The sequence below is a fragment of the Thermobia domestica genome, chromosome 15 (assembly GCF_964235325.1).
Source record: "Thermobia domestica chromosome 15, izTheDome1.hap1.1, whole genome shotgun sequence".
NCBI lineage: Eukaryota > Metazoa > Arthropoda > Insecta > Zygentoma > Lepismatidae > Thermobia > Thermobia domestica.
Genome location: NC_137468.1, coordinates 10722547 through 10749906, shown reverse-complemented (window position 1 = coordinate 10749906; position 27360 = coordinate 10722547). Strand labels below are relative to the sequence as shown.

The following is a 27360-nucleotide window of genomic DNA, read 5'->3' as shown; positions in this document are numbered from 1 at the left end:
GGTTGTCGGGTCAGCTCGGGTCGGGTTATCGGGTCAGGTCAATCAGATCGGATCACGGTTCGGGTCAGTCAATTCGGGTCACGGGTCGGGTCGGTCTTCAACCCGACCCGACCCGACCCGTTGAGAGCACTAATTCTAAATAGCTTGATCTATTTATTAATATTTTATGCAACCAGCTTCTTTCATATTTAATGAAACTTCTACTTAATGCATTGTAAAGAAATATGCTTTATTCGAGTCAGTTTTTGTTTCACTTGTGTGCGCCTTAGAGGTGCATATATATAGAAAGGGAAAGTAAAAGATATCACAAAAAAAAAAAAAAAAAGTACAGAAAGTGCTCAAGTTCAAGAGGTACACATAACAATATAGTGGAGTTCTAGTGTACCATTCAATGTTGGCGGAAAGTTTTCTTCATTTCCTTTTTTCTCCACATCAAAGGATTACACCGGAAAGTTTACAGATATAAAAATAAGCTTTTCATTGTTGCATTGTTATGTTCTCAATGATTTTGCTTTGTAAATATTGGTTTTTAAAAAATATTAATATAGTCAAGGTGACCAGACGTCCCGTTTTAGCCGGGACAGTCCCTTATTTTCAACCTTTGTCCCGTTTTTTTCTGATTCTCAAACGGGACGCCTAAATGTCCCGTTTTTAAGCAAACATGACCCAGGTGTCCCGTAATTATTATTCAAAATATAAATGGTCAATGCTAATTCTACACTCTTCCGTACTAACACTCATTGGGAAGGTTCAGTGTTCTGTGGTTCAAGTGGGAATTGAGTGGGAATTCTGAGTATTGAAGTAGTTAAAAGTATTGTTGGGTAGTATTTAAGTTAGAAACGCTGTGTTATCATTCTTACTTGTGTATTTTGTAAATTGAAAACACTGCTGAGTCCCAAAATGCAATGCGAAAGTCTTCCCCCCCTTCGTCGCCGATTCGTATGCGTCCCGTTTTTGAAAGTAAAAGTTCTGGTCACCTTGAATATAGTATGTATGTTAAACGTGCAGTTAAACAGAATTTTCCAAGAATTGTGCTATATATATTTTGAATTATGCTTTATGCTTTATTTTCTAAAATTATGCTTTTAAGATTAGTTTCTTCTGGACCCTTAAATAACCACAACCATGTTCAAGGTACCAACCATATAGGTAAATTGCTATTATGCTTTTGGGTTGCTCTACTGATTAGTAAAAGTAGTGTGACGGGCGGGTAAAGTGGCACACAATTTATAAATGACGGAATATTGTCGGAACAAAACACAATAACAGAAAGTTTCATACACTGACGTATGGAAAGCTTGGGCCTTCTGCCATATTATACAATAAAACGGAAATAGAAGAATTAAACATGATAATAGACGAGATTTAATGTCGATGTGCGTAAGTCCACTTTGCCCGCTTATAAACGGGCAAACTGGAACGTACGTACATGTAGGCCTATGTAGGGTAAAAATTGTTGTTTATTGAGATAACGTTGCGAATTTAGTTAAGACGTTAGTTGCTCAAAAAATACAGGAAGTGCTCAATATATTACCTTCAGTGAACAAATTATGAAGTTACAGATTTGTAAGACCGTGTTTATAATGCATTTGTAAGAAATGATATAGAAAATGAAACAATAGCAGCTTTTGCTCTATTCAAACGATATGAAAATTACTTAGGATAGAGCTTATTATGTTCACGTAGTTATAGAAGTGGCAGTTTAGTACTCAAGAATCTTGACTGCGCGAACGATTATCATAAGCCCACTAAAAACAAATTATACATTCAATAATATTGTATTTCTGTATAAATATAGCCAATTAATATCTTGTATTAGTGTCCTTCCTTTTTACTTCCTTCCTTCTTACCCCGCCGTATGCAGAGTCGTTTTGACATATGATTAGCGTCATACTAAAGACCTGACTGCTGCATGAAACATGTTAGTCAAACTCTTTAGTATGCAACTAATCACGCGTCAGAACGACTCTGCATAAGGCCCATTAAAATTTCACGTTTCTATCTACTGTTATGATTCTTGAGTTGAAAGGCAGTTGAGTTGATTTTAGTTTAGAGTCCCTTTCAGCAGCGAGGCTATATGAGACGTGGACCTACTGATTAACGTGGAATCCGAACCACATGAGCTCCCACCGGGAATCGAACCCGGAAAAACGAGAGCCTATGTAGTTAGAAGAGTGATGGCAATGAAAGTTGATGGGAAGAGAGGTAGAATGAGACCAAGAAGGATTAGGATTAGGATTAGGAATGCACGGGCCCGAAAAATTTTGGAGATTTTCGGCCCGAGCCCGGCCCGGCTCGATAAGTTTTTTTTTAATTCTTGGCCCAAGCACGGCCCGGGCCCGATAAATTTTAAAAGTTTCATTTTGTAACATTTTTCACGGGCACACTACTTCGATGTTTGCCTTTATTCTAATTATCGTTTAACGAAAGTCATTAAAGAATTGCAATTAATCGGCCCCAGCCCGGCCCGACCTGAAGAGAAATCAGTGTCGGCCCGCCCAAGCCCGGCCCATGCAGGTCTCTACCATGACCACTTAAAAAAAGAATCATGAAACATTGCTTCTATTTTCTTTGAACCAAGAAGTATACCATTAAAAAAAACTAACTTTTTAAAATGTTAAGCAGTATCAACTTTTCAGGTTTTGCCAGAGGGGGAGAGCAACATTTCCACGAACATACGCACATATATATAACGTATTTCTTCAACTCAGTGGTTGATTGTCCCTCTGCACTCTCCAACCGACGCGACTGATGTTTTTAACAAAACATGGCTTGTACGTTCTTGGATATGCTTACAATGAATCCTTCTGCTTACGTTAGCATTGAATTATTTAACCAATACCCATTAGTAATAGCTTGATTTTTTATGAAAGGTGATTCACATTAACGTAATGTGATGAGAAAAAAAATAGTGTAACACTTGTAAAATTATTCAACTTTGTTACAACATATTTCATATTTTATTTGAGAACTTTGCGCTCAGAAGCATCAAGAAAGTTACTCCAATTAAACATAAAAAAATAATAAATAAATAAATAAAAATAAAATAAAATTAGATAAGAAAGCACACAAAAATTGCTTACACCACATTGGTTCTGAATAAGGGAAAACATCACGATTCGATATTTCAACGAATTTACACACAGGGGCGTCATTTACTAGGGGCAGGAGGGTGCAATTGCCCCCCCCAAGAGTTTGAGGAATACATACACTTAAATCGATTGTCTACTAATGTACTAATACAAAACGTGAAAATCTTATATCGGTGGTGCAGTTGCTCCCCTCAAGCGAAATCTGAAATAACACCCCTGTTTACACGTTTCGTGGCCCTGCATGTCGAAAAATGGATTTTTGGATGAATGTTCGTTCATACCGATGTATAATCGTATACGGATCATACTGTTCAATGTATCCAGACCAAATTTTAAATTCAGGCAAGGATTTTATAAAATTTTCCAGAGAGTTCGCATTTTCTTCCTCTTCCCAAAATAAGGGTGGTTTACTGGGGCGTGAAAATTAAAATTTACTATTTTCTTTAAAACGGTTCTAACAACTTGTTTTTTCATTTATAAATCAATATTCAATTGACAAAATGAAATCTTTCAGTTTAACGTCCCACATTTATGCCTATAAGGCTGAGAGAGACGCAAGTGAATGACGATGGAAGATTTTACGAAATGAGAATGTAGGAGGAAATGGAAGTAACCATGAACCACCATGCTCCCTTTTCCACACCCTCCCCCCTTTACCAGACAGCAGTCGGAGTTCACTCCACTTATGGGGGGCCCCTACTTGGGGGATGAGGTTTCTTCGAATTTTTCCTAAAACGTTCATTACAATATTGTCCATAATTCTTAAAATATATTTTGGTAATAACTACGGCATGCTCTATTATCAGTGGTCGAAGTGAGACGGTATGCGGTGGTATGCCATACCGCCTCTGGTTTTTCAGTGATCAAGACAATATTTAAATACTGTAACAGGTATGTTGAGTTAAAATCATAATAAAACATACGGCCTCTGCTTTATTTCCACTTCGAACACTGTCTATTATTTAAAAAAAACGCGATGGTTCAGTGATAAAGCGTTCACCCCTGGTGCATGGAGTCCTTGGTTCGACCCCAGCTCGCGCCAAATGAACTTTCTGGTGGACAAACACCGTATGCGTGGGTTTTCTCGGGGTTCTCCCGTTTCCTTCCATTTCCTTCATTCCGCCTAGTGTTCGAAGTGGAAAAAAAAGCAGAGGCGGTATGTTTTACTATGATTTTGACTCAACATACCAGCTATTTAAATATTGTCTTGATAACTGAAAAACCAGAAACGGTATGTCCTTATTACTGGAAAACCAGAGGCGGTATGGCATACCACCGCATACCGTCTCACTTCGACCACTGATTCCGCCATTTCATTCATTTCTCATTACTGTCTTCTTTAGCCTAGCTGGCATAACCGTGGAATGTAAAACTGAGACTTCATTTATTTTATTTTATTTTATTTAAAGGAAGGAGAAAGTTCAGAACGGTGGTTCGTATCTTTTATTCCTAAAAGTAGTTAAACTACTTGTTCAATGAAAATAATTTAAGATATTTTAATTGTACGACTTGCTTTGCTTTTAATATTTCTGCTTTCAGTAGCACATTGCTAAACCACGAGATTGACTTTTAACTCATTTGTGTTATACTTACTCGGACTCGTGACAAATGAAAATTCCGGAAATTCCCGTTTTTACAAAGTTAAAGATGAACTCGTATTTGATGGAACACGTATGACTATTGCTTTGTGTGCGTGTACTTGTTAAGTTTTGTTCGTGTGCTTATGAATTTTTGTTCATTTACAGTATATGGATTGGATTGTATGATTTTAGTGTGGATAGTATCAATAATTCCATGAACATTAGCGGAAAGAATCTGAACAAAAGAATGTAAAATATGGATATCACAACTCGTCAACGATACTGACAAAGCATACTGTAAGTATCACAAATGTGATTATGATCGAAAATGTTTTGTTTAAAAATTAATATGGAAAATATGTAACACAAAAAAGCATAAGATCGGTTTGTGTGTGACTGTGACAAACAAATAAATTCTCAACAAGGGCCTCATTAAAGGCTGAAGAAGTGAGCGATTGCCCTCGTGAGTTTGAGACAGGCTCGAATCTAGGGGCGGCCAGGGAGAATAACACTCTTCAAACTTTCAGCTATTTGATCGTATGTAAGCTATATATCAATGCAAGCAGAACTCGTGCCTGGTTTGAGATCCTATGCAGGGTTTACATTCTAATCAATAGTATAATAATATACCAATCAAAACATGAATCCATCTTGCTAGTTGCTAAATTATATTAGTTATAAAGAAATAATTACTTGTGGATTTAGTGCATTATAGTTACAACCTTATTACCGAAAAAGATAATTAGATTAATTCAGGTATGTTTAAATGAATCCCAAAATGAAGTCCGGGTAGAAAATTTTTGTCCATGAGCTTTCACATCGAGAATGGCATGAAACAAGGAGATTCGTTGTCGCCATTACTATTCAACTATGTCCTGGAATACGCTATAAGGAAAGTCCAGGGCATAGAGTTGAACGGTGTACACCAGGTTATGGCGTTTGCTGATAATGTAAATTTAATAGGGGATGATAGGAGAACAATAGAAAGAAATGCAGAGGTATTGTTAAACGCTTGCAGTGACTTGGGTTTAGAAGTAATTGCAGAGAAAACTAAATACATGGAAGTACGTCGGGACCGTAATATGGCAAATTTTGGATGCGTTAAAATATTAAATAATACTTCAAATATCTAGGATCCATATTAACAAACGAAAATCATATTCACGAAGAAATTAAATGTCGACTAAAAGCAGGGAATTCGTGTTATTATTCAGTTCAAAATCTCTTATCGTCGCGAATTCTATCGAGAAATTTGAAACCTAAAATATGTAAAACGATAATCATGCCTGTTGTTCTGTAGGGTTGCGAAACATGGTCGCTTACTCTGAAGGAAGAACGTAGACTGAAAGTATTTGAGAACAAGATCCTGAGACGAATATTCGGACCCAAGAGGAACGGCAATGGAAAATGGCGGAAACTTCATAACGAGGAACTACATAATTTATATGGTTTGCCAAACATTGTTAAGGTCATCAAGTCTAGGAAGCTTAGGTGGGCAGGTCATGTAGCTAGGATGGAAGAAACGTTTTCAAAGTCTAAGCTTACGATCAAAGTGCATCCGATTTTTCACTCTGGCGATTATGGCCGACCGCATCTGCCGACTGCTTGGTCACACTACAACCGATTCGTCACAGTCTGCCTTTTTGTGGGAACAGTATGGACGAGGAATTGCTACTATTAGAAAATCCTGTGTTAAAAATATTACTTTTAGAAGAAGATAGGAGCGAATATGTAAATACTATTTTTCAAGAAAGAGAGAAATATGGCGAGTTTCACACGCTATTTCCAAAGTTGGTGGAGCAGCCACAGAAGTTTTTTCAGTACCTTCAGAATAGAACAGGATACATTTTGGTACATCTTACAGAAGATCCGAGACACACAGAGAAACAATATAATTTTCAACAGAAGAACGGTTTGCTGTAACATTAAGGAAATTATTCAGAATTAATAATCAGGGAGGACGGGGGGGGGGGGGGGGCTGTCATCTAAAACAGTGTTTCATTCAGAAAAATTCCGGTGGTATTTTAAAACTTAAGAGGTAAATATAGATTAAAAATGTAAGTTCCTCCGTATTCCTGCATAGTGTTCTTTGACAAGTCGCCTGGGATATTTTCAAAATAAACATTACCCTGAAGTAGTAGGGACCGCACTTGGCCCGAATGACTTTTGTGACGTCATAGGTCAAAGGTCAATACCCTTGGCCCGGGGTCAATGACCTAGGGGTACATAGGACCACCCCCCTTAAATTTTGGAAATTGCCAAATCTAAAAATTTGGTATAGGGCCTAGGACTATAATATGTACCTCTATTAGAATTGGGGGTCCACCTCGTTCCCTTTCATGGTTAAAAAATTGCAAAAAATTCAAATTTCGGAGGATTTTGACCTAATTTATCCCCTTTGATGAAGTCTTATTATCCTATATAGTTATATGGGCGTATACAGGGGTCCATTAGCTTTCATAAGACATGGGTACATTAACACTTTAAGCGCCATGTGCATATATTTTATGCACACTTGGTCTGTTCCTGGGGGCCATTGCATATATCTTATGCACACTTTTGTTTTCTGCTGGAGGCCAATGCATACATTTCATTTTTTTCTGTTTCGGGTCTCTCTTTTTTTATTCTTTATTTGTTAAAAAATATTAGTTTTGTTGTTGTTCTATACATTTGATTATATTTTATGATGATTTTTTGCGAAAATACGAGTGTGCATAAATTATATCCACATGGCCCCTGGGATAAAATTGAGAAGTAAATTTTCATGTTATTGAAATTTACGATAAATTTATTTCAAAAGTTTGGCTAAATAAGTTCTTATAATTCTCGAAATTTCAAAGTATTTGGAGATAACATTTCAAACAAGTGCATTTTTCATATTTTTTTCTAAATATTCATTCTTAGCTTTTATAAACCAAGAGATAACAAAATATAAGAAAATAAGATATAAAATATAAGAAAAGAAAATATAAGAACAAATGACAGTTTATCTCAAGAGTTAGCAGGGAAATCACCATTTTTTTCAGTTTTTCAAACTTACACTGTGTTTTTCAAAAAAGCAATCTTGGCAAATCGCTTTGTCCTCTGAACACCCGGGACACACGGTTAAAACTTGCTTAGAGTGTTTTGCTGCATGTGCTCTTCCAAAGCTCTGAGACAGCTTGGTATAGCATTCTGTACAACGACGCCTTTAGACCAGTATTTCCTTATATTTGGTTTTTTAACCAACCCCATCCATAAAATCAAACCTAGGAACTGGAGTATTTCACTCTTATCTGTATCATACCACATGGACAATCGTGCATGATCAGTTGACGTTTCGTTTTCAATATGAGAAATAATACATTGTTCTGCGTATCTGTTCGTTTCAGTTACAATTAAGTCCAATACTGAGTCATCAACAAATAGCTCATAGTATTTTAGAACGTCTTTTGTACCTTGCAAAATGTCAATAACCTCGCCCGCCACACCACTATCGAAATCACATTCGAACTCGTGCAAATTTGCAGACACTGGATACCACACAATTTCTTTTGTAGAACTAGTCCCAGATTCGGTTTCCTTTGGGTCCGTTTCGGAATCACTCACTTGAAGGCCACTAAATATTGATTCACTATTCTCTGATCTACGTCTTCTTTTCCGGCATGGCTTAAGGATATGTTCGTATTCTTCACTGCTAGAAGAATCACTGACAGTCTTGGGTGGTGAAAAAGGAGGATCATCAGAATTAGCAATGTTACTAAATAAATCTTCACTTAAGTAACTCATATCACTTTCCATTCCTTGCAAGATATCTCTTATTGCGTCCTCGTTTGCCATATTGAGGTGAAAAAGAATTATTACACGGAGCAGGTGCTTCTCACAACAGCGTAATGTTAACTGAAATGCACTACAATTTAGCTTCTAACAACAATGAACTTTGACTGCCTGCAGCGGTACCAACTTTTGAGTAATTAACGGCCTATCGCTATATGCTGTTCCCGGGGGCCAGTACTAAATATCTTTATATCTGTTTCAACGATAAATGTATAGAAAATCTCTACACAAGCCTATAATCTGTACACTGAATCATGCAGAAAATATATGCACATGGCCCACAGGTAAAAACTTTTTGTGCATACAATTTATGCACATGGCCAAATAAGGGAAAATAGAAAATATATAGTTGGTCCCAAGAAGAAAATTATGATTTTGACCCTTGGCGCTTAAAGTGTTAATGCACCCTTTAAAATTTTGGGCCACCCCTTAAATTTTGGAAATTGCCAAATCTAAAAATTGGATGTGGTAGCTTAAGACCGTAGTATGTACTTCTATTAGTATTGGGGGTCCACCTCGTTCCCTTTCATAGGTAAAAAATTGCCAAATTTTAGTACAACCACGTGTTTGGTATTGACCTAAGTTATACCCTTTGATGAGGTCCTATTACCTTATATGGTTATATGGGCGTATACAGGTGTCCATTCCCTATTCTAAAACATAGGTACATTTGTTCACCCCTTTAAATTTTGGGGAGGGGTATCTTGGCCCACGCCTTAAATTTTGGAAATTGCCCAATTTAAACATCTGGTATAATACTACAGGACCCTAATATAGACCACTATAAATTTGGTGCTCCACTTCGTTCCCTTTTAGGGGTACAAAATTGCCAAATTTTAGTACAACCACGTGTTTGGTTTCTGGCTCATTTTATCCCCTTTGATGAGGTCCTATTAACTTATATGGTTATATGGTCATATATAGGTATCCATTCCCTATCGTAAGACATAGGTACATTTGTGCACCCCTTTAAATTTTTGGGAGGGGTACCTTGGCCCACCCCCTTTAATTTTGGAAAGTGCCCAATTTAAACATTTGGTATTATAGTATAGGACCCTAATATAGATCACTATAAATTTGGGTGGTCCACCTCGTTCCCTTTAGGGGTACAAAATTAAGAAAATATAAACGTAAGCAATACGTTGTACAATCCGCGGCAAAAAACCTGCAATATGAGGATAAGTTTATTGTGAAACTACGCGTAACAGCACGGGGAATGTACATAACGTCTAAGTGGAACGAATCACGCCAGGATAAACCTCGGCCTCCTCCCGTGCACACTTATTTTGGAGCAAAAGACTTCGTCATTTCACAATAAACTTATATGCTCATGTTGCAGGTTTTTTTGCCGCGGATTGTACCATGTGTTTTGTTTTGGCCCAATTTATCCCCTTTGATGAGGTCCTATTACCTTATATGGTTATATGATCATGTATAGGAGTCCATTTCCTATCATAAAACATAGGTACATTGATGCACCCCTTTAAATTTTTGGGAGGGGTACCATGACCAACCCCTTAAATTTTGGAAATTTTCCAATTTAAGCATTCGGTATCATAGTACACGACTTCAACATGTATCATGATAAATTAGGGTGGTCCACCTTGTTCCCTTTCATGGGTAAAAAATTGCCAAAATATAAACATAAGCAATATGTTGTACCACGTGTTTGGTTTTTGGCCCATTATCCCCTTTGATGTAGTCTTATTACCTTATATGGTTATATGTTTATGTATAGGGGTTCATTTCCTATCATAAAACATGGGTACATTGATGCACCCCTTTAAAAATTTGGGAGGGGTAGCTTGGCTCATCCACTCAGTTTTAGAAATTGTTTACTATAAGCATTTGGTATCATAGTACTGGACTTCAATATGTACCACTATAAATTTGGGTGGTCCACCTCGTTCCCTTTCATGGGTAAAGAACTACCACAAATCAAATTTCGGAGGTTATTGACCCCCCCCCCCCCCCCGTTGATAAGGATTTAGCACGTTATATGGGTATGTACAGAGGTTTGTTACCTTTATATGTTTATGTTCTATTTTAAATTTGAGAATTATCAAATAACAAAATTCGGTAAACGTTTTCTAGGATCCATTGTAAATGTTGGTGTCCCTCTTATGGCCAAATATTCAAATTTTAAAGTTATTGACCTATTTTATCTTTTTTGATACGGCTTTATTGTTGAATGAGTACAGGATTTATTACTTTTCATAAGACACAGGTGTATTTGTGTACCAATCTTAAATTTTGGGAGGGATACATTTCTTATTGTTAAATTAATAATTGTTCTTAGAATTTGGTGGTATCTCATTCTTTGGGTAAATCACTGTCAAATATGAGTATGATGACGTGATCTGTTATTGACCTATGATGAGATCAGGAGTCCAGGACATTGGTACATTTAAGCTTTGTAGGATAATTTGAGAATTGTCAAAATGAAATTACGTCATTGGCTTTGATTATCCCCGCCAAATATAAACGTAAGCAAGATGATGTACCATGTGATTGAATAGTGTACAGGGATTCATTTCCTTTTCAAAATTCGTGGAAGTTATCAAATAACACGTTTCTAGACAACACTGGTTCTGCTAAGATAAACAATTGACCTAATTGAGACCTAACTACAACATGTAATTATATGATTAGTTCTAAGACTTAGCTATATCGAGAGAGGTACGTAGAACCATTCTTTAAATTTGGGAATTGTGATAAACCAAATTTTAGTATGAGGCGCAAAATTTGAAACAATACTTTGAACTTTAGTTAAGCTCATAGTCTAAGATTATTGGTGGTGATTGAATTAACAGTGAGTTTTCAGAAATCTGATAGGTACCTTATTGAATCTTATGACTTATAGACGAAAGGCAATATATGCTACAACACCCAAAATGTAAAGAGGTGGACAAATGTACCTATGCCTTAGAATAGGGAATGGACACCTGTATACGCCCATATAAGGTAATAGGACCTCATCAAAGGGTATAACTTAGGTCAATACCAAACACGTGGTTGTACTAAAATTTGGCAATTTTTTATCTATGAAAGGGAACGAGGAGGACCCCCAATACTAATAGAAGTACATACTACGGTCTTAAGCTACCACACCCAATTTTTAGATTTGGCAATTTCCAAAATTTAAGGGGTGGACCAAAGTACCCCTCCCAAAATTTTAAAGGGTGCATTAATGTACCAATGTCTTATGAAAGCTAATGGACCCCTGTAACTATATAACTATATAGGATAATAAGACCTCATCAAAGGGGATAAATTAGGTCAAAATCCTCCGAAATTTGAATTTTTTGCAATTTTTTAACCATGAAAGGGAACGAGATGGACCCCCAATTCTAATAGAGATACATATTATGGTCCTAGACCACTATACCAAATTTTTAGATTTGGCAATTTCCAAAATTTAAGGGGGTGGTCCTATGTACCCCTAGGTCATTGACCCCGGGCCAAGGGCATTGACCTTTGACCTATGACGTCACAAAAGTCATTCGGGCCAAGTGCGGTCCCTACTACTCCTAAGTATGTTGAATCCAACAGTTTTGTACTAGTACCGGGAAAACATCAAAAATACATTAAAATTCACACACTTCTCTCTCGTTTATTATTAGTATTATTTTGCACAATATTTCCAGTTATCTGATGAAATTAATCTAAAGATATTCATACCATACCTGTATACAAAAGAGTAATAATAATAATAATAATAATAATAATAATAATAATAATAATAATAATAAAAATATAACTCCCCTTTCATCTGGAATAGATAAAGTTCAATTAAAAGTTCAAGTACACAATTCCTCATATGTAGCAATGTAACTATGATTATAGAAATTCGTTTAATAAATCTTTCAGGATCATCTATCTTGCATAAAAAAGTGAAATGGAAGTCTCAATACTTGCGATGAGTTGTAAACCACCCGCTAGTCTGGCGACAAAAACAAAATAATTTGTTTCCGATCGGTGGTCGGTAAAAGTCGGCCGTAATTGCCAGACCATGTCGGAACTAGTTTGACCACGTACATTTCTCTCAATGCATTTGTTTATTTCACCGATGTCGTCAGAGTATGTCAGACTAAAAAACCGGTGAAAGTCGGATCCACTGTGACCATAGGCTAAGCCTACGGTCAAAGTGCATCCGATTTTTCACTCTGGCGATTACGGCCGACCGCATCTGCCGACTGCTTGGTCACACTGCAACCGATCCGTCGTCAGTCTGTCTTCTTGTGGGATACAGTATGGACGAGGAATTGCTGCTATTAGAAAATCCTGTGTTAAAAATATTACTTTTAGAGGAAGATAGGAGCGAATAGTAAATACTATTTTTCAAGAGAGAAATATGGCGAGCTTCACACGCTATTTCCAAAGTCGGTGAATACCTTTCAACTTGGATACCATTCTTTTCACGACGCCTCAATTTTTTTCTTTTTATCTTTCTACAAATCGCATGTTTCCCTGCAGTTCATAGTTTTCTTCCTTGTATGATGTTTATCTCCTACCCAATTTGACCTTTGTTCCATCTTGTTTCTCAGTAAATTGCAGATCTCCACGCTTGTGATGCTACGATCTTAACACATTAACAGGTGCATTACAGTGTTGTAACAAAGTTCTCAAACTATGTTTTCCTTGTTGTGAAAGTAAAACAAAACTCAACCCCGACAACTTGATTCTCTGGGAGAAATTCATAAATGAATACCATGAATATTTCCTTAACACTTTCAAAATACTTTTTAAGTTCTTTCGCCTTGACTAGAGCTATTGCCCTATTAGTACCCTGTTTTCTCTCAATAGAAAGATTCCGGGTTCATTAATCTATTTCTGATACGCTGTTAGTTTTCCTCTTGACATTATCTTAGCTATTTATTGGCTTAATCAAGCTGATACAGTCATGATCGTTTACTTTATAATATATGGTCTAACTAGCATGCAGATACTAGTAACGGATCGGTCGCCACAGCCTCCTTTGTAGCTACATCACTCAAACACAGTCTTCTGTTTATGAGACTTTTATCCCAGCAGATGGAAGTAACAGGATACTGTGGAACTACCATCCATTCTCTGCGGAGACCCATTTTTCCACAAAACAAAGCAAGGTATAACACGAATGGATTTTTTTTTTTTTTCGCCAAACATTTAATTTTACTTTTTCCTCTATGACGTACACACTTATCAATTCTAGGATATAAGATGTTCAGTGGCACAACATTTTCGTGTTCACGAGAATACCATATCTGTGGGTTCGTAATAGTTTAACTCTCTCGGATATGTCGGACGTCGTCCGACAATCTTTCCTGTTCCACTACTATGTCGGAAAATTTAAGATATTTTGTTACCTTTGTTAAGTCGTCTCCACTGAACCTGTCCGCTGAGTTTCTCTATGCAATAGAGATTCTAATGCCGGTTGTGATCTTCTATTTCTCGACAGGTAATGTGATTTGATGTGAGAAAAGTGGAAGGAGAAAAACCCGTTTTGAGTATGCGAGTAGTAGAGGAACGGGATTGGAAAGGATTAATCAATCAGTCCCCTATCGCTTCCTAAACCAGATATAAAAAAAACACCCTCGCCCTGTTAGCCTCCCTTACGGGAGTTGCCCGCCTGTCACCACTAGGAGGTAGGGCTGGATTTTGACAGGCTTATCTAAGACATTCTTATATCTGAAAATGAGAAAACTGCCTCGAGGAAGACCAAGGAACAGACACTACGACGAAGTAAGAAAGGATGTGAAAAAGAAAGATAAGAGAGACAGGAAATGGATCAAGAGGAAGAAAATGGAATGAAACAAATCGTTGGAGAGGCCTTGTGCATACAGAAACCCGATAGAATAATTTAGTAGAGAACTTATGATAATGATCCATTTGCAATTTCCACACAGGATAGCTGGCAATATAATCCTATCTGTGTGAATGTAAGTACGTTGTTACCTCTCCTCCTTTTGACGGAACTTAGTCTGTGTTGCGATATAGTTACAAAGTGTGGTTTTGGTGAGGAACTTACGGTACAGCCTGGTAGTTACTTATCGGTGAATGAAAAACAAAAATCAATTGAAAAGCACTTCAATTTAATTTACTCTGATATGGTACAATCTGACAATACTCCACTTCACTGGGCAACGTACATCGATGCATGACGTCGATGATGATTAAGACACGTACACGCACACAAACACACTTATGTACAGTACATAATATATGAATATGGAAATACTGACTGCTGCAGAACTTCGACATATTCTTTAAGTAAATAAGGTTGTTTACAAAAATAAAAGTAACGTATATTTAAAGGAAGCTGGATGGTCAAAGCAAAACATACTTCAACTCTTTAAATTCCTGCCACACCATGTTCAACTGAGGACAAGATATTTAGAATAATCTATTCTCATTTGTAACTGATAAAGGAAATAGTCCGATAATTTATTTTGAAAATATGACATTATGGATCGCACATTTTTATAGTACGATAGAATGAAGCGTAAACTTAAAATATCTTCTACAGATTCCTAGCTTAATGATTGAATAGAAATTTGTTTCCATGATTTTATTGAGTTGAAAATTCTGTTAAAGAGTATGTGCAATTTTTAAAGCGAAATCTGGAAATCTTAAGAATATTTCTTTGGGCAAAATTAGATTTGTTTAAAACTGAAATATTTCAGTTTTACGTCCCACGATTATGCCGGTTAGGCTACTGGAGACTCATGAAATGAATGAAATGGTGGAATGAAGAGAGTGGAAGAAAATGGGAGAACCCCGAGAAAACCCACGCACACGGTGTTTGTCCACCACAAAGTTCACTTGGTGCTAGCTGGGATCGAACCAGGGACCCTATGCACAAGAGGTGAACGCTCTGCCACTGAGCCAACTCGCCGCCCCCTTGATTTATTTAAATATGCGTTAAAAGAATGATTATGGAAAGAAATAATTCGTTCCTTTTGAGGAACAATAAACGTGAAGGCAACGAAGTTATTCTTTCAAAAGAACTTTAAATACTGCCAACTCTCAATTTAGGTGTTTATTATGAAAAAAATCTCGATAGAAATTAATCCTCTGCAAGCTTTTGATACTGTAGCACTCGGCCTGCTGATATCTTAAGCGTTTAAACGTGTCTGTGGAATGATCAATCAACTCAAAAGTTTTGCTTTGAATTACTTGTCCTCAGTTAAAGCACATGCATACCAACTCTTCTATTGAAGAGAAAGGCCAACATTATAAATAATTAACGACAAAGGAACTAAGAAAGTTACTTTTCAAGTAAATGAAAGCAATTGAAATAGGATTACTTATTTATGTTGTTTTTTCAATGAAACATGAAAATCAAAAATTCAAATGTTATGAAAAATAATAATACATTGACACTTTTAAAGCTTCTTTTCAATTTCATACGTTTGCTCTGAGTTTTTCGCTTGTTTCTCAAATAATCGAAACATTTGTACTCGAGGAAGCTATGGTATCAGTCTTAATTTTTTGTATGGTTATCCAGAACAAAAATAATGCATCGATACAATTACATTAAAATTATTATTTAGAAAATAAAGTACAGAGCGCCAATTCATAAATGTATATTTTTTAATATAATACATGAACGGCCAAAACAAGATTTACTATTCCAACTTTTTTCTTTCCTGAAGTAATACATAAAAATATGGTAGATGGTTTATTGTAATCGTCAACTCAAAGACTAATTCCAAGGAACAAATTTTCTGGCAACATACGTGACATCACAAAATGGCGTTTTCCTATAGAGATGAACAGTAAGGCGTACTATACACTATAGGAAAGATCCTAGGAAATCTCTCACGGTTTTCCTAGAGTCAAAATCCCAACGTGTGTGGCATCTGATCGCATGTCATTTCGTACGTTTTGAACGATATGAGATTTTTTTTTTTTTTTTTTTTTTTTTTTTGTATAGAGCACGCTATATTTCGAAAAGAAAATTCATTAAGGTTTCGATTTAAGCGACATCAGGTGAGAGAAAGTGAAAACAAACTTGTTCACACTAAACACCATTAAAGCAATAAACGCTTTACATCAGCTCGTAGCACTGCATTAGAGTATGTACACGCGTATTATCTTTGTACAATTATTTGGGTATACGGTAAGAAAATAATACTATAGCATGTGTTAGAGAATCATTTAAAGCAAGGAAAGTTATTTTTGTTTTAACTTTACGAGATCTCGGAAAACTGTACGGTTCTTTCTTTTCATTGAATATCATAATTAATATAATACAATGTTATTCGGACTGCCGTGTTCTACAATAGGAGCCACTTGAACTGCTATGCATTGTGGATCAACACGTAGCGATCTCATTCGTTATGACAAGAGAGATCTCTATGTGTATGGCACGAAAAGACAGATTTCCTACAAGATCTTTTATAACATTTTTCCTAAGAAAACTCTTAAGAGAATCCCTAGGACGTATTCCATTGTGTATCGCCCGCCTAAGAGTTCATGTTTCTTTAATTCAAAGATAACACGTGTATCACCAATCTACAGTATTACGCATATACAATACATAATTTTTAAATCATACGCATTTTTTTTTCCGAATCAGACTGTACCTGTAGTGCAAAATCACAGTTCAACAGTTTAAAGAGTGATTCATTGTTATAGACACGTCTTTTCATTTTTCCCTTTCCTTGACGTTTACACCAATATTTCCCTATTCTATTTCATAAATTCATTTTTGCAGACATGTGTGGTAGGGTCTTGTTCAAAAAATCTTGGCCACCTTTCTTGCTTTAGAATGCATACTATGGCAATCGTACAGTAGAAAATTTAACTCTTTTACGCTACATAAAGATCTGAATTAGCCGAAGAAATGAAATCTTTAAGTTTTACATTCCACAGTAATGCCGGCTAGGCTTAAAAAAGAGGGTGATTATGATAAATAAATGAAAATGGTGGAATGAAGAAAATGGAAGGAAACTGGAGAACCCCGGAAAAAAAAAAAAACACGCACACGGTATTTATCTACAACGAGGCTCACTTGGCGTGAGGTGGGATCGAACCAAGAACCCCATGCACCAGAGGTGAACGCTCTACCACTGATACTGCGGTCCCCCGAATTAGCTGAAGAAATTCTCACTTGTTTGACTTAATTCCAAGTACAGATAAAGTGTGCACGGATTTTCAAAGTGGCCAGTGGTGTTTATTTATTTTAACAAAAGTGTACCACATATGTCTGCAATAATGAATTTGATGAAATAGCAAAATATCGGTATTCGTACAAACGTCAAGGAAAGGGACCAGAGAAAAGTGTGCGGCGCAAATATGTCTTCAACATGGGAAGAAGGGGGGGGGGGACAGGTAAGACTGTTTCCATTTTTTTAAAGCGATGTTCCAAATATTTATGAAGTTGAAAAACAATGCTGTGGAGGATCACGAGAGCAGAGTTGTCTTCAACATTGGGAAGTGGGCATATTTGTGGTTTATTCTGAGGGGGAGAGGGGTTTAGACCCATATTACAGTAGATGAATGATTTCTGAGGTGAACCTTTGTATATTATACAGCAAGGGACATCAATTTTATCTTACTTTTCTTTGTGGCAGTCGGACAAAAACCATCACATTTCTCCCCAAAAAAACACATTTCAAATTGGGTCATTGAGGGGAACAGTCCCCAAAGTTCCAAGATTGGGGGTCATGACCCTCAAGCCCCCCGGGATTTGCGCCAGTGGAAGTGTCAATAAACATGCACTGCTCAACCTGATAGTAGGACATTTTGTGGCATCGTGCGTATGTTGACAAAGTAATAATTGTGGGAATCAATATTTAAATAACAACAGTAATGCATAATTTCTCTAGTACTACCTGAGGAAAATTAGTTGAATTCATAATAGTAAACCTTATTCTGGCGATTTCTTTTATTTCATCGTATCTGCTTTGACCTTTCTTACTATTAAGTATCAAACAACACAACACACGAGCATGAAGACTAGCATACAGACAAAAGAAAATCATTTAAAAAGTACCTTCGTAAATATTTCTATGATAAGAGGAAAAACAAAAGCATAAAATAACACCTGCGGTATGCGTTAATCAAAAGCAGATCGTTCCTATACTGTTATTATCCAAGTACCTCAAAAAAATACTTCGTTAACAATGGATCCGCGTAACTCTTCTACAGACGCAACATTACATTTCATTATCCATTAAAATATTACAATAATAACAACAGTAACAAAAGCTTTCTTTACATTTCACATGAGTTTGTACGGAACACAATCAAGTACTTTGAAGTCCATATACCAAAATCAGTTTTAAAAAGACTGGGATATATTGGAACAAACTAAAAGACAAATATATATATGTATATAAAAAGTCCATTTGTAACGACATACTAAGATCAACACATCTCTGGTATACAAGCATTTCTAATGATCAACATTCAGAATTAAAATGCTTGTAAAGAGAGGTATAATGTATTGATTTTTACAGAGAAAATGCAATATAAAATTATCATTCCACACATAGCCTGTTGTTAATAGGTTACTTTTTTATATATATATACCTATCTGACACATCATTCTAAATGATTTGAAAATTGTATTAAAAGTAACAAAAGTATCTTTGTTAACAAGTTTATCAAACAGTACAGTGACTCTCAAAAGCTTTCCCGGCTTACATACGCGATTTCTATGCATAACCAGCGCAAGACTTCTGACTTTATCGTGTAGTTGGCTAGGAAGGTGTGTTTTCTTCTCCACAACAGAAAGAGATCGTGATAGTTTTATTAAGAGTAAGAACAAGTTATTCTGACCAATTGATTCAATCAGAAGACAAGAGATGGCACGGATAACGCACACTCTCACGAGGGAGTAATTTTAACAACAGATGCTTTCCTTCAATGAATCACTTGCGTTAGCAAGTACCAAAATAATGAATTTATTTACTGGTAGACTCGAAATGCGAAATCCTACTCGTGAGTGGGAGAAGCAGATGAGTCCATTCAGAAAATATAATTACCAAATCCAGCCACTGACAAACTACATCTTTCTTCCCAATTCATGTGTTTCTACCCTCATGGATAATTGGCATGCTACCAAGTACGGATCTCGGCGGATATCTTTACATACTACATAACTTGTTCAGAATATATGCATGTTAAATACATTATTGCATATACATATTTCACGCCATCTGTAGGCCGCACAAACTGCAACATTGTTGATTTTTTTAGATTACGTAACTTCTAATACGTACACAACTCAAAAAAAGCGCCAACTAAACCAGACACAAAATATATTGTAAATAGTCTTGCAAAGTTTTACCTATAGAGTGTAAAAACTGAATCCTACCTTGCTGAACAAACCCTGCTTAGCATTTCTCTTGAAATAATTGTATAATTAACCTATTTCACATTGCTGGTTCAATCCTAAAATTACAATTTTGTGAAAACACAAAATTCGCAGCCTTCTATTTTTCACACTACAGAAAGTGAATGGAATTCTTTAAGATTCCAGTTTACAAGACTCAAAAGAGAAACGGACAAAGATAGTAAGGCTCACTACATATATAAATACGTACATTCACACCATTCTTTCACCATGAAATGTTAACACTCACGTATTATCAACTTTGCCGTGAATGTTACTCAGTTCCACAGCGTCCTGTAACGAACGGCTAAGTACAGCATTGGTTTCCTCGACGGATTCGTTCCCGTCATTTGGAATGTTACTGTCCTTCCGGTTATTTGTAGCAGGGATATTCTGCGGAGCGGAAGGCGCATGGGTACTCCCCGAAAACTTTACTTCACCATTGACCATACTATGAACAGGCAATACGGTATGATTAAGGCCACCGGATTTTTCTAACAATGATTTAGGATTCAACATAAGTTCTGTGTTGTGGTCCCCACTTTCTCGACGAGTCACTTTTCGTTCGAAAGGTCCATCACTTGAGATCACATCCACACGAACCTCCATTGTTGGACTGGCGGGTAACTCTCGATGCGGGATCACTTCCGGAACCTCTTTGCTGATCGGCGGCCAAAACGGACCTTCCTCGTCCAGCTGGGCATTAATAGACAGATATTTTCTTCGGGACTTATGAATATTATGAAACTTATACCGGAACTTTTGAAATAATATATAATCGATAATAAAGTACTCCACAATGGCACTAATTACTAAATTTACAAGAGCAAAGGCTAATACAACCATTCTAAAATCAAAATTTGGAGGCATTACCAGCTCTAGAAAATCCTGCAACCATTCATCTGGATAAATTACGATATAAATACTTAATGCGGTCATTATTATCAATGAAAACAACAATCTGAAATTCGACCATAATGATTTGCGATATGGAGCCCCTTTGGAATACACTACAGCCAGTGTTATATACTGAAACATCGAAACAGCGAATATGGCGTAATTCTCGTAGCAGCCGACGCTAATTTCATCGTCATGTAACTCGGCAGGCGGCCTATGATATGGTGTAAACCAATCATACTGCTGTATATACCAAAAGGACAGCCACTGGAAAAAGATAACCACGCACATTTGAAGTATAATTGATAATATGGGAGATAATGAAATAAGGCTGGCCATTGGAGTGTCTTTCACTAACTTCCCTGAATAAGCTTCTGTTCGGCCGAAGAAGAAAGCAAATAACGTTATCAGAAATAAATCAATATATAAAAATTCCAAGTCAGTCAAATTACTTTTGATCGAGTAGAGAATCATTACAGAGACGAACTGGGTCAAGCTGTATACGGCCATGTATTTGAAGATTCCAAACGACGTAACAAGAGCTGCTCTCCCCTCTCTGATCACAAGAGGTACACACGATATGTTAGGTTCTTTCGAAGTGAATGGAGAGGCAACAGAAGACTCCGCTTCAGACAACGAGATTCCTGCATGGGCTGCTTTCAGAGCGCCGCAGTCATTAGCACCGTCTCCACACATGCCTGAAACACGAAACAATACATATGTACGTATTATTCCCTATATATACACATATAAGGTTTCTCAAGTAAATTTTTTTCAGCAAAGTGTAACATAAACCAAGCAAATTTAGCATAAAATTATTGCTATTATCACACGAAATAAATATTAAAGAACTTCATTAAATAGTTTTCAAACTCTCTTGTTTTTCTCATCGTACCTATCTTGCTTTTTCGACTACTTGTTTGAGCTTCTTCATGGCTACATGATCAGCATGTAGGTCTTCGGTGCGGGAGACCCAGTTTCGATTTCCGGTGGGAGCTGGGGTTGCTAATTGGCCGGTATTTAATCAGCCTGGCCGGAAATATTATTATTTTGATTGAGGCCGGTACAAACTTCTTGCCAGTCCCTTTATGACCGGCATTTTCAAATCTGTAATCTAGAATAAAACATCGAACATCAAATGCTCCAACTGTGCATTTACAAATACAAATTTCCGTTGTATTAGACCTACATATACATTTAAGCGATATATGTTTTAATCTAGTTTTTTTTATATATTTTTTTTAATCAGAAATTTGATTACAATTAGATTTTATTGAGAAATATTATTTTCAACATTAGAGACAGAGGTGTATAATTTGTCATAATTGTGAGGCATAAATATAGCGATATTTTAAATTGTCCATTGATTGTTGGCAAATAACTCTTAGGCACTTTGTTACTGCAATGTGTGTCGCATTGTTTAATTTCTCGTCTCTAGCTGCTGTATATGACAACTTTTCTTAAAATAATAATAATAATAATAATAATAATAATTCTTTTCTGAAAGAAGCCTCAACCATTGTTTTGTCAACTAATGTCGACCGGCGCCAGAACTTCCTCTTTCCAACACCTACGTAACTACGAGTACAATAATGGCCCTTCTTTTCTATTAAGCTACCAATGTATCTATTAAGCTTATTATATGCAGAAAACAGATGCTAATACACTTTTATCCATGATAGTGCATTTCGTTCCCATGGTTAGATCCGAACAAAGATATTTCATACTTAGGTCTATATCAGGAAATTTTGAGGGGATGCCGGTAATTTTGTTTTCCCCGAGTTGGCAACCCTAGTGGGTACTCATGTGGTTCGGATCGCATGTTAAACTGTAAGTCCACGGCTCATTTACCATTTGTACTGAAAGGAACACTGAACCAACCAATTGCCTTCTTATTTACATATTTTAAAATCAAATAATAAATGTATGAACACGGGCAATTTCGTAGATTGATATACAACGGGATTTTGCGAGGAAAAAAAAATCAAATACAGGGCTGACAAAGTCTCTCCCTGATAAACATTCATAACAAGAAAACGAAGAATGATAGAAACATGTGGTCTGAAAACATCGCTTGCACGATAGTTCCAGATTGTGTCACAGCCTGTGCTGCCATCTACTGCAGCTGACTGCAGTGCGACAGTCATTTGTTTAAAAATGGCGTCAGCTCAGGCTAAACAAAATCTCCCGTCGCAGAAAGCGAAACAAAATCTCCCGTCGCAATTCAACGAATATTCAGGAGAGTATGGACAGCAGCCACCAGATGTTAAGAGCACAAATGAGTGGTATGGACGGGGCTCCTCCACACTGGAGTACTGATATTCTTCTATTTCTCGATGAAATTTTTCCTGACCGATGGATTGGCAGAAATGGCTCAATACCAAGGCCCCCAGACATAAATCCCCTTGACTTCTTCCTGTGAGCTTAAGTTAAAGACAAAGTTTACGCAACATCTGTCTGTGATATTGCAACACTCAAAATCAGGATAAGGGTCGCAATAGACAGTAACTCCTCAAATGGAAGACTTAATATTCCGTATTTTCTCTCATTCAGTGACAATTATTTTCGTGCGAAACAGAAACTACGCAACCCTGAGAGTTTAGACAGAAACCACTCCTACTAAACACTGGTCGCCAGCTCTAAACTTAAGGTCGTCAATGGCGACCTGGCGACCGGAAATTTTGCGCTCTGACATTATGTATATTATTATTACATATTTCTCGGATTCAAGACGTTAAAAATTAGATTTTAGAAATGCAAGACTTCTACGCTTCGGCATCCTACCAGTGCCAGCATTCTTTAGAGAATAGATAAGATAGAACAGACTGAGAAAGGCGTTGTTAAAAAGTAACGATTAGTTCAATTTCTTACTATTCTTAATGCCTTTGTCTAAATAAAACTTAAAAAAGAAAGAGAAAGAAAAAGCAGGATCTTATAGACGCAAGGTTAAGTTTTGAGAAAAGATAAATAAACCTAAATAAAAGGCACAGGCCACCACACTAAACTTTCTCGCTTCAATTCCTTAAACAATCATGTTGTGCTGTAGTTATTAATGAAATGTTTTCTTGTGAAATAAGAACGAAATTCTGAAGAGTATGGAAAGTTTCGCTGAAAGAAAAATCATCCACAAAAGTAAACTACCCCTTGAGATTTTTCCCTAAGAAATAACTAGTGCTGTATGTTAATGTTATTAATGACATATTTGTTTATAAAATAATAATAAAATCGCGTGAATGGTATTTTACAAATTAGTCAACAGTCACCCTAAGAGTAAACTAACTCTTATGGATATTCTCATTTAAGTGATTTATGCAACATTATAAGAATAATAATGAAATATTTATTTATTAAATAGGTACAGAAACACCCGTGTCGTTTTTGAGAAAATAATCTGAACAGAAATTCATCTCCAAGCGTAAACTACTCTTGGGATTTTTTTTCTGTAAGGAACAATTTACGCGATATTATAGAGTTATTAATGGAATACTTATTTATGACATATGAACAAAATAATATGACTCGATATTGAGAAAATCGTCCGAAAAACTCACTCCCAAGAATAAACTCTCCCTCGTAATTTTTCAGCAGAAATGATTTGCGCCATATTGTTAAGTTATTAATGAAATATTCAGTTATGGAATATGAACAAAATCCCCTGAGTTGTTTTTAAATAAAAAAAAAAAAAAAAGCCAAGAATAAGCTACCCCTCGTACATTTTTTCAGGACAATTTAGTTATACCACATTGTGACGTTATTAATATTTACTTATAAAGTATGAAAAATCGTCTATTTTTTTGAGAAAATCATCCAAGAAGAAGAAAGAAAAAAAAATCCCTAATAATATACTACTACTCGTAGATGTTTTTTTTTCAATTTGTTATGCTATATTGTCAGGTTATTAATGACATGTGAACAAAATCGCCGAGCCATTTTTGATAAAATCGTCCGAAAGAAAACTCACTCATGAATAAACTGTCTCTTTTTGAATTTTCCCCAAAGAAATTACTTATACCAAATGATGGAGTTGTTTTTGCAAAATTGCAATAAAAATAAAATAGAGCCGCTTTTGAGATTTTTTTTTTAAAAAGTAAACTACCCTTATTTTTAGGAAGAAGAAAATTCGAAAAACAGCTCTGGAAGATCAGATAAAAACCTTGCGTTTAAAATTTGGTCTCGATACAATGAACGATATGACCTCTAGACAGTAGCGTACACAGGAACTTATTTCGGGAGGGGGTATATGAAGGTATTTTATATTAAAATTCCTAAAATTGCCCTTAAAATTAGGCTAAATTTACACAAAAGTCGAAATTTCGGATGGGGTCCGGATCCCCAGGACCCACCCCTTGCGTACGTCCCTGCCTCTAGATGAGTTACATCTGGACGAACGGACAGACGGATGTCGAAAAACACTTTTTCGGTATATATGAGTCATGAAACGTAGTAAATTAGTTAAAATCTCGAATTCCATTTTCTTTTTCTTTTTTAATCAGGATTACCAAACTTTCTTCTTTTCTTTCGTCGCTCGAAAGTAAAAAAGGAAACGTGATCTAGAATTTTCACAATTATTCGTACTCATATTACTTAAATATCTTCGCCTGACCGAACTCTGATATTTCTAAATTTGTTCAAAGAATGTTGTATTGCAATTAATGCAATGAGAGAGGATCACAAAGATTTGTTACATGTAAACTTACCAACATAATACCCAAGAGCTTGGAGTTCCTGAATGAGTTGTTGTTTCTGATCAGGACTCATCCGTGCAAAAACAGCAGCTCTCACAACTAGACGAGGAACAATATCAGGGTAGAATTCTCTTACAACAGACCACGACTTCCCAGTTAAAGCAAAACTATATGGTGGAACATCGCCCTTCTTGCCCAGCTCCACGTTCACCATATTTTCTGCCAGATATCCCATGTCTCCACGACCTCCATCGTTATTCTGAAATGAAATAAACTTTTAGTTGCATCTTTCCTGTTTACTTAAATTAAAACTCAATCTGTTTTATACTGCACTCACTCTATAGCCTATGAAACCCGAAAGTCCAATGCCCCATTTACAAAAACGATCCATTTGACATCTGTCCTCAGCCAACTGGATCCAGTTTGTATTTTGTATTTTTACTTTTGCCAAATCAGTTTTAATATTTGTCTCACATGTGTGCCTAAGTCGTAATCGTCTCTTTGCAACTGAGTTTCCAGTTAGAATCGATAGAAGTGGGCACGCTTTGAAAATTCTAACTGAATGACCTACCCCTTCGAGTCCCCTAGACTTTATGATCCTAAGAATGTTAGTAAACAGCATAAATTATGCAGTTCCTCGTTATAAAGTTTCCGTCATTCCCCGTTCCTAATAAATTTAACTCTTCCGTTGCGATACTGGATTTCAGTCACTCATTATATAACGTCCATACGGAACATGTGGAAATTATAATGCATTGCATTGTGCTGGCAACTAGTGGTGATTTCTTGGAACTCTGCAATTCAGTACGAATGAATACGAAAGCTTTGCGTCATTCTATTGTCTTGAGTTTGAAGCTAGCTAAGTACAACAGGAAACAACGTCGGACAACAGTGGGACACTCAGCGACACTCAAGATAGCTGCATAGCCATGTATAGACTTTATGTATTTCAAATATAACGTTTTAGTACTAATGTTACACAATATTGTATAATTTTGCACTCTATCAATTTCAAACATTCACGACATATTATTTTGCTACAAGTCATGTGTTACATATCATTTATGGGAAAATACAATGACTGAATTATGTTCAGCCGTTCACACAATTTATGTATTTCTAATAGATATTTTAATGTCTTTAAACCATCACGGAAATATGAAAATTTCATTCTTTGACTGCTTAATTTTAATTGCCCCTTTTCCAGGAACCACCCGAAAATTTAATTCCACAGCAAAAGGGTTAAACTCTACAATATTATTAACGAAGTCCAACGATGAGACACACACCAATCTATAAATATCATTAAGATAAACAAAATAATATGGTAAACGTGAATCCTCATGCGTAGTTCCCGAGTAAACTAATAGTGAAGGATACTCTATTGAACTATTCACTGTGACAGAAGCAAGTACTGAATAATGAAAGCGAAAAACTATGATTAAGTATAACTATATTGTTCAGTAGTATATCACTTGATAAACAACATCAAGCTCGAACAAATGCGTAGTTTTCTAGAGAAACTAAATTTAATGGCGCTAAACAATATGTCGTTCAATGTCAATAATAATTCATACTTTTTACTCTACTGGAACTGATTTATGCACTGTACATGTAAAAGAACTTCTAAGTTTCTGTTGCTGAGGTCTCTAACTTACAGCAAACTTAATGGTTGCCTTTTGTTCCATGTACGAATCTGTGACAACGGGAACCAGAATATCTTCGATGTCCAATGCTGAGAAAAGGACACGAATGATCTCCACCGAATCTCCACATATTGTACAAAATAATACACTATTGATCCCACATGATGCACAATATTCTGTCATTAGCAGTTACAGGGTACAACTTCTGAACTTCATTGCCAAACCTTTGTATATCATGAACTCTCTCTTATCTTCTCTGGTCGCTAATACGAAATCTGACAACAGTATCTGAAAAGAGTTCAATTTTTAACTGATAGA

The 27360-nt window shown here is 36.2% G+C and overlaps 1 protein-coding gene across 2 annotated transcripts in view; it reads right to left on the bottom strand.

The window, feature by feature from the left end:
* Positions 1–14541: 14541 nt before the first annotated feature.
* LOC145672069 (polyamine-transporting ATPase 13A3-like) overlaps positions 14542–27360 on the bottom strand; it is a 251081-nt gene continuing 238262 nt past the window's right edge. For both annotated transcript variants that reach the window (XM_081741311.1, XM_081741310.1), the window contains exons 16-17: positions 25409–25655; positions 14542–21409 (exon numbers count right to left, since the gene is read on the bottom strand). In XM_081741311.1, coding sequence (XP_081597437.1) covers positions 20061–21409; positions 25409–25655 — 1596 coding nt within the window. In that variant the 3' untranslated portion in view covers positions 14542–20060. The remainder of the gene's footprint in view (positions 21410–25408; positions 25656–27360) is intronic.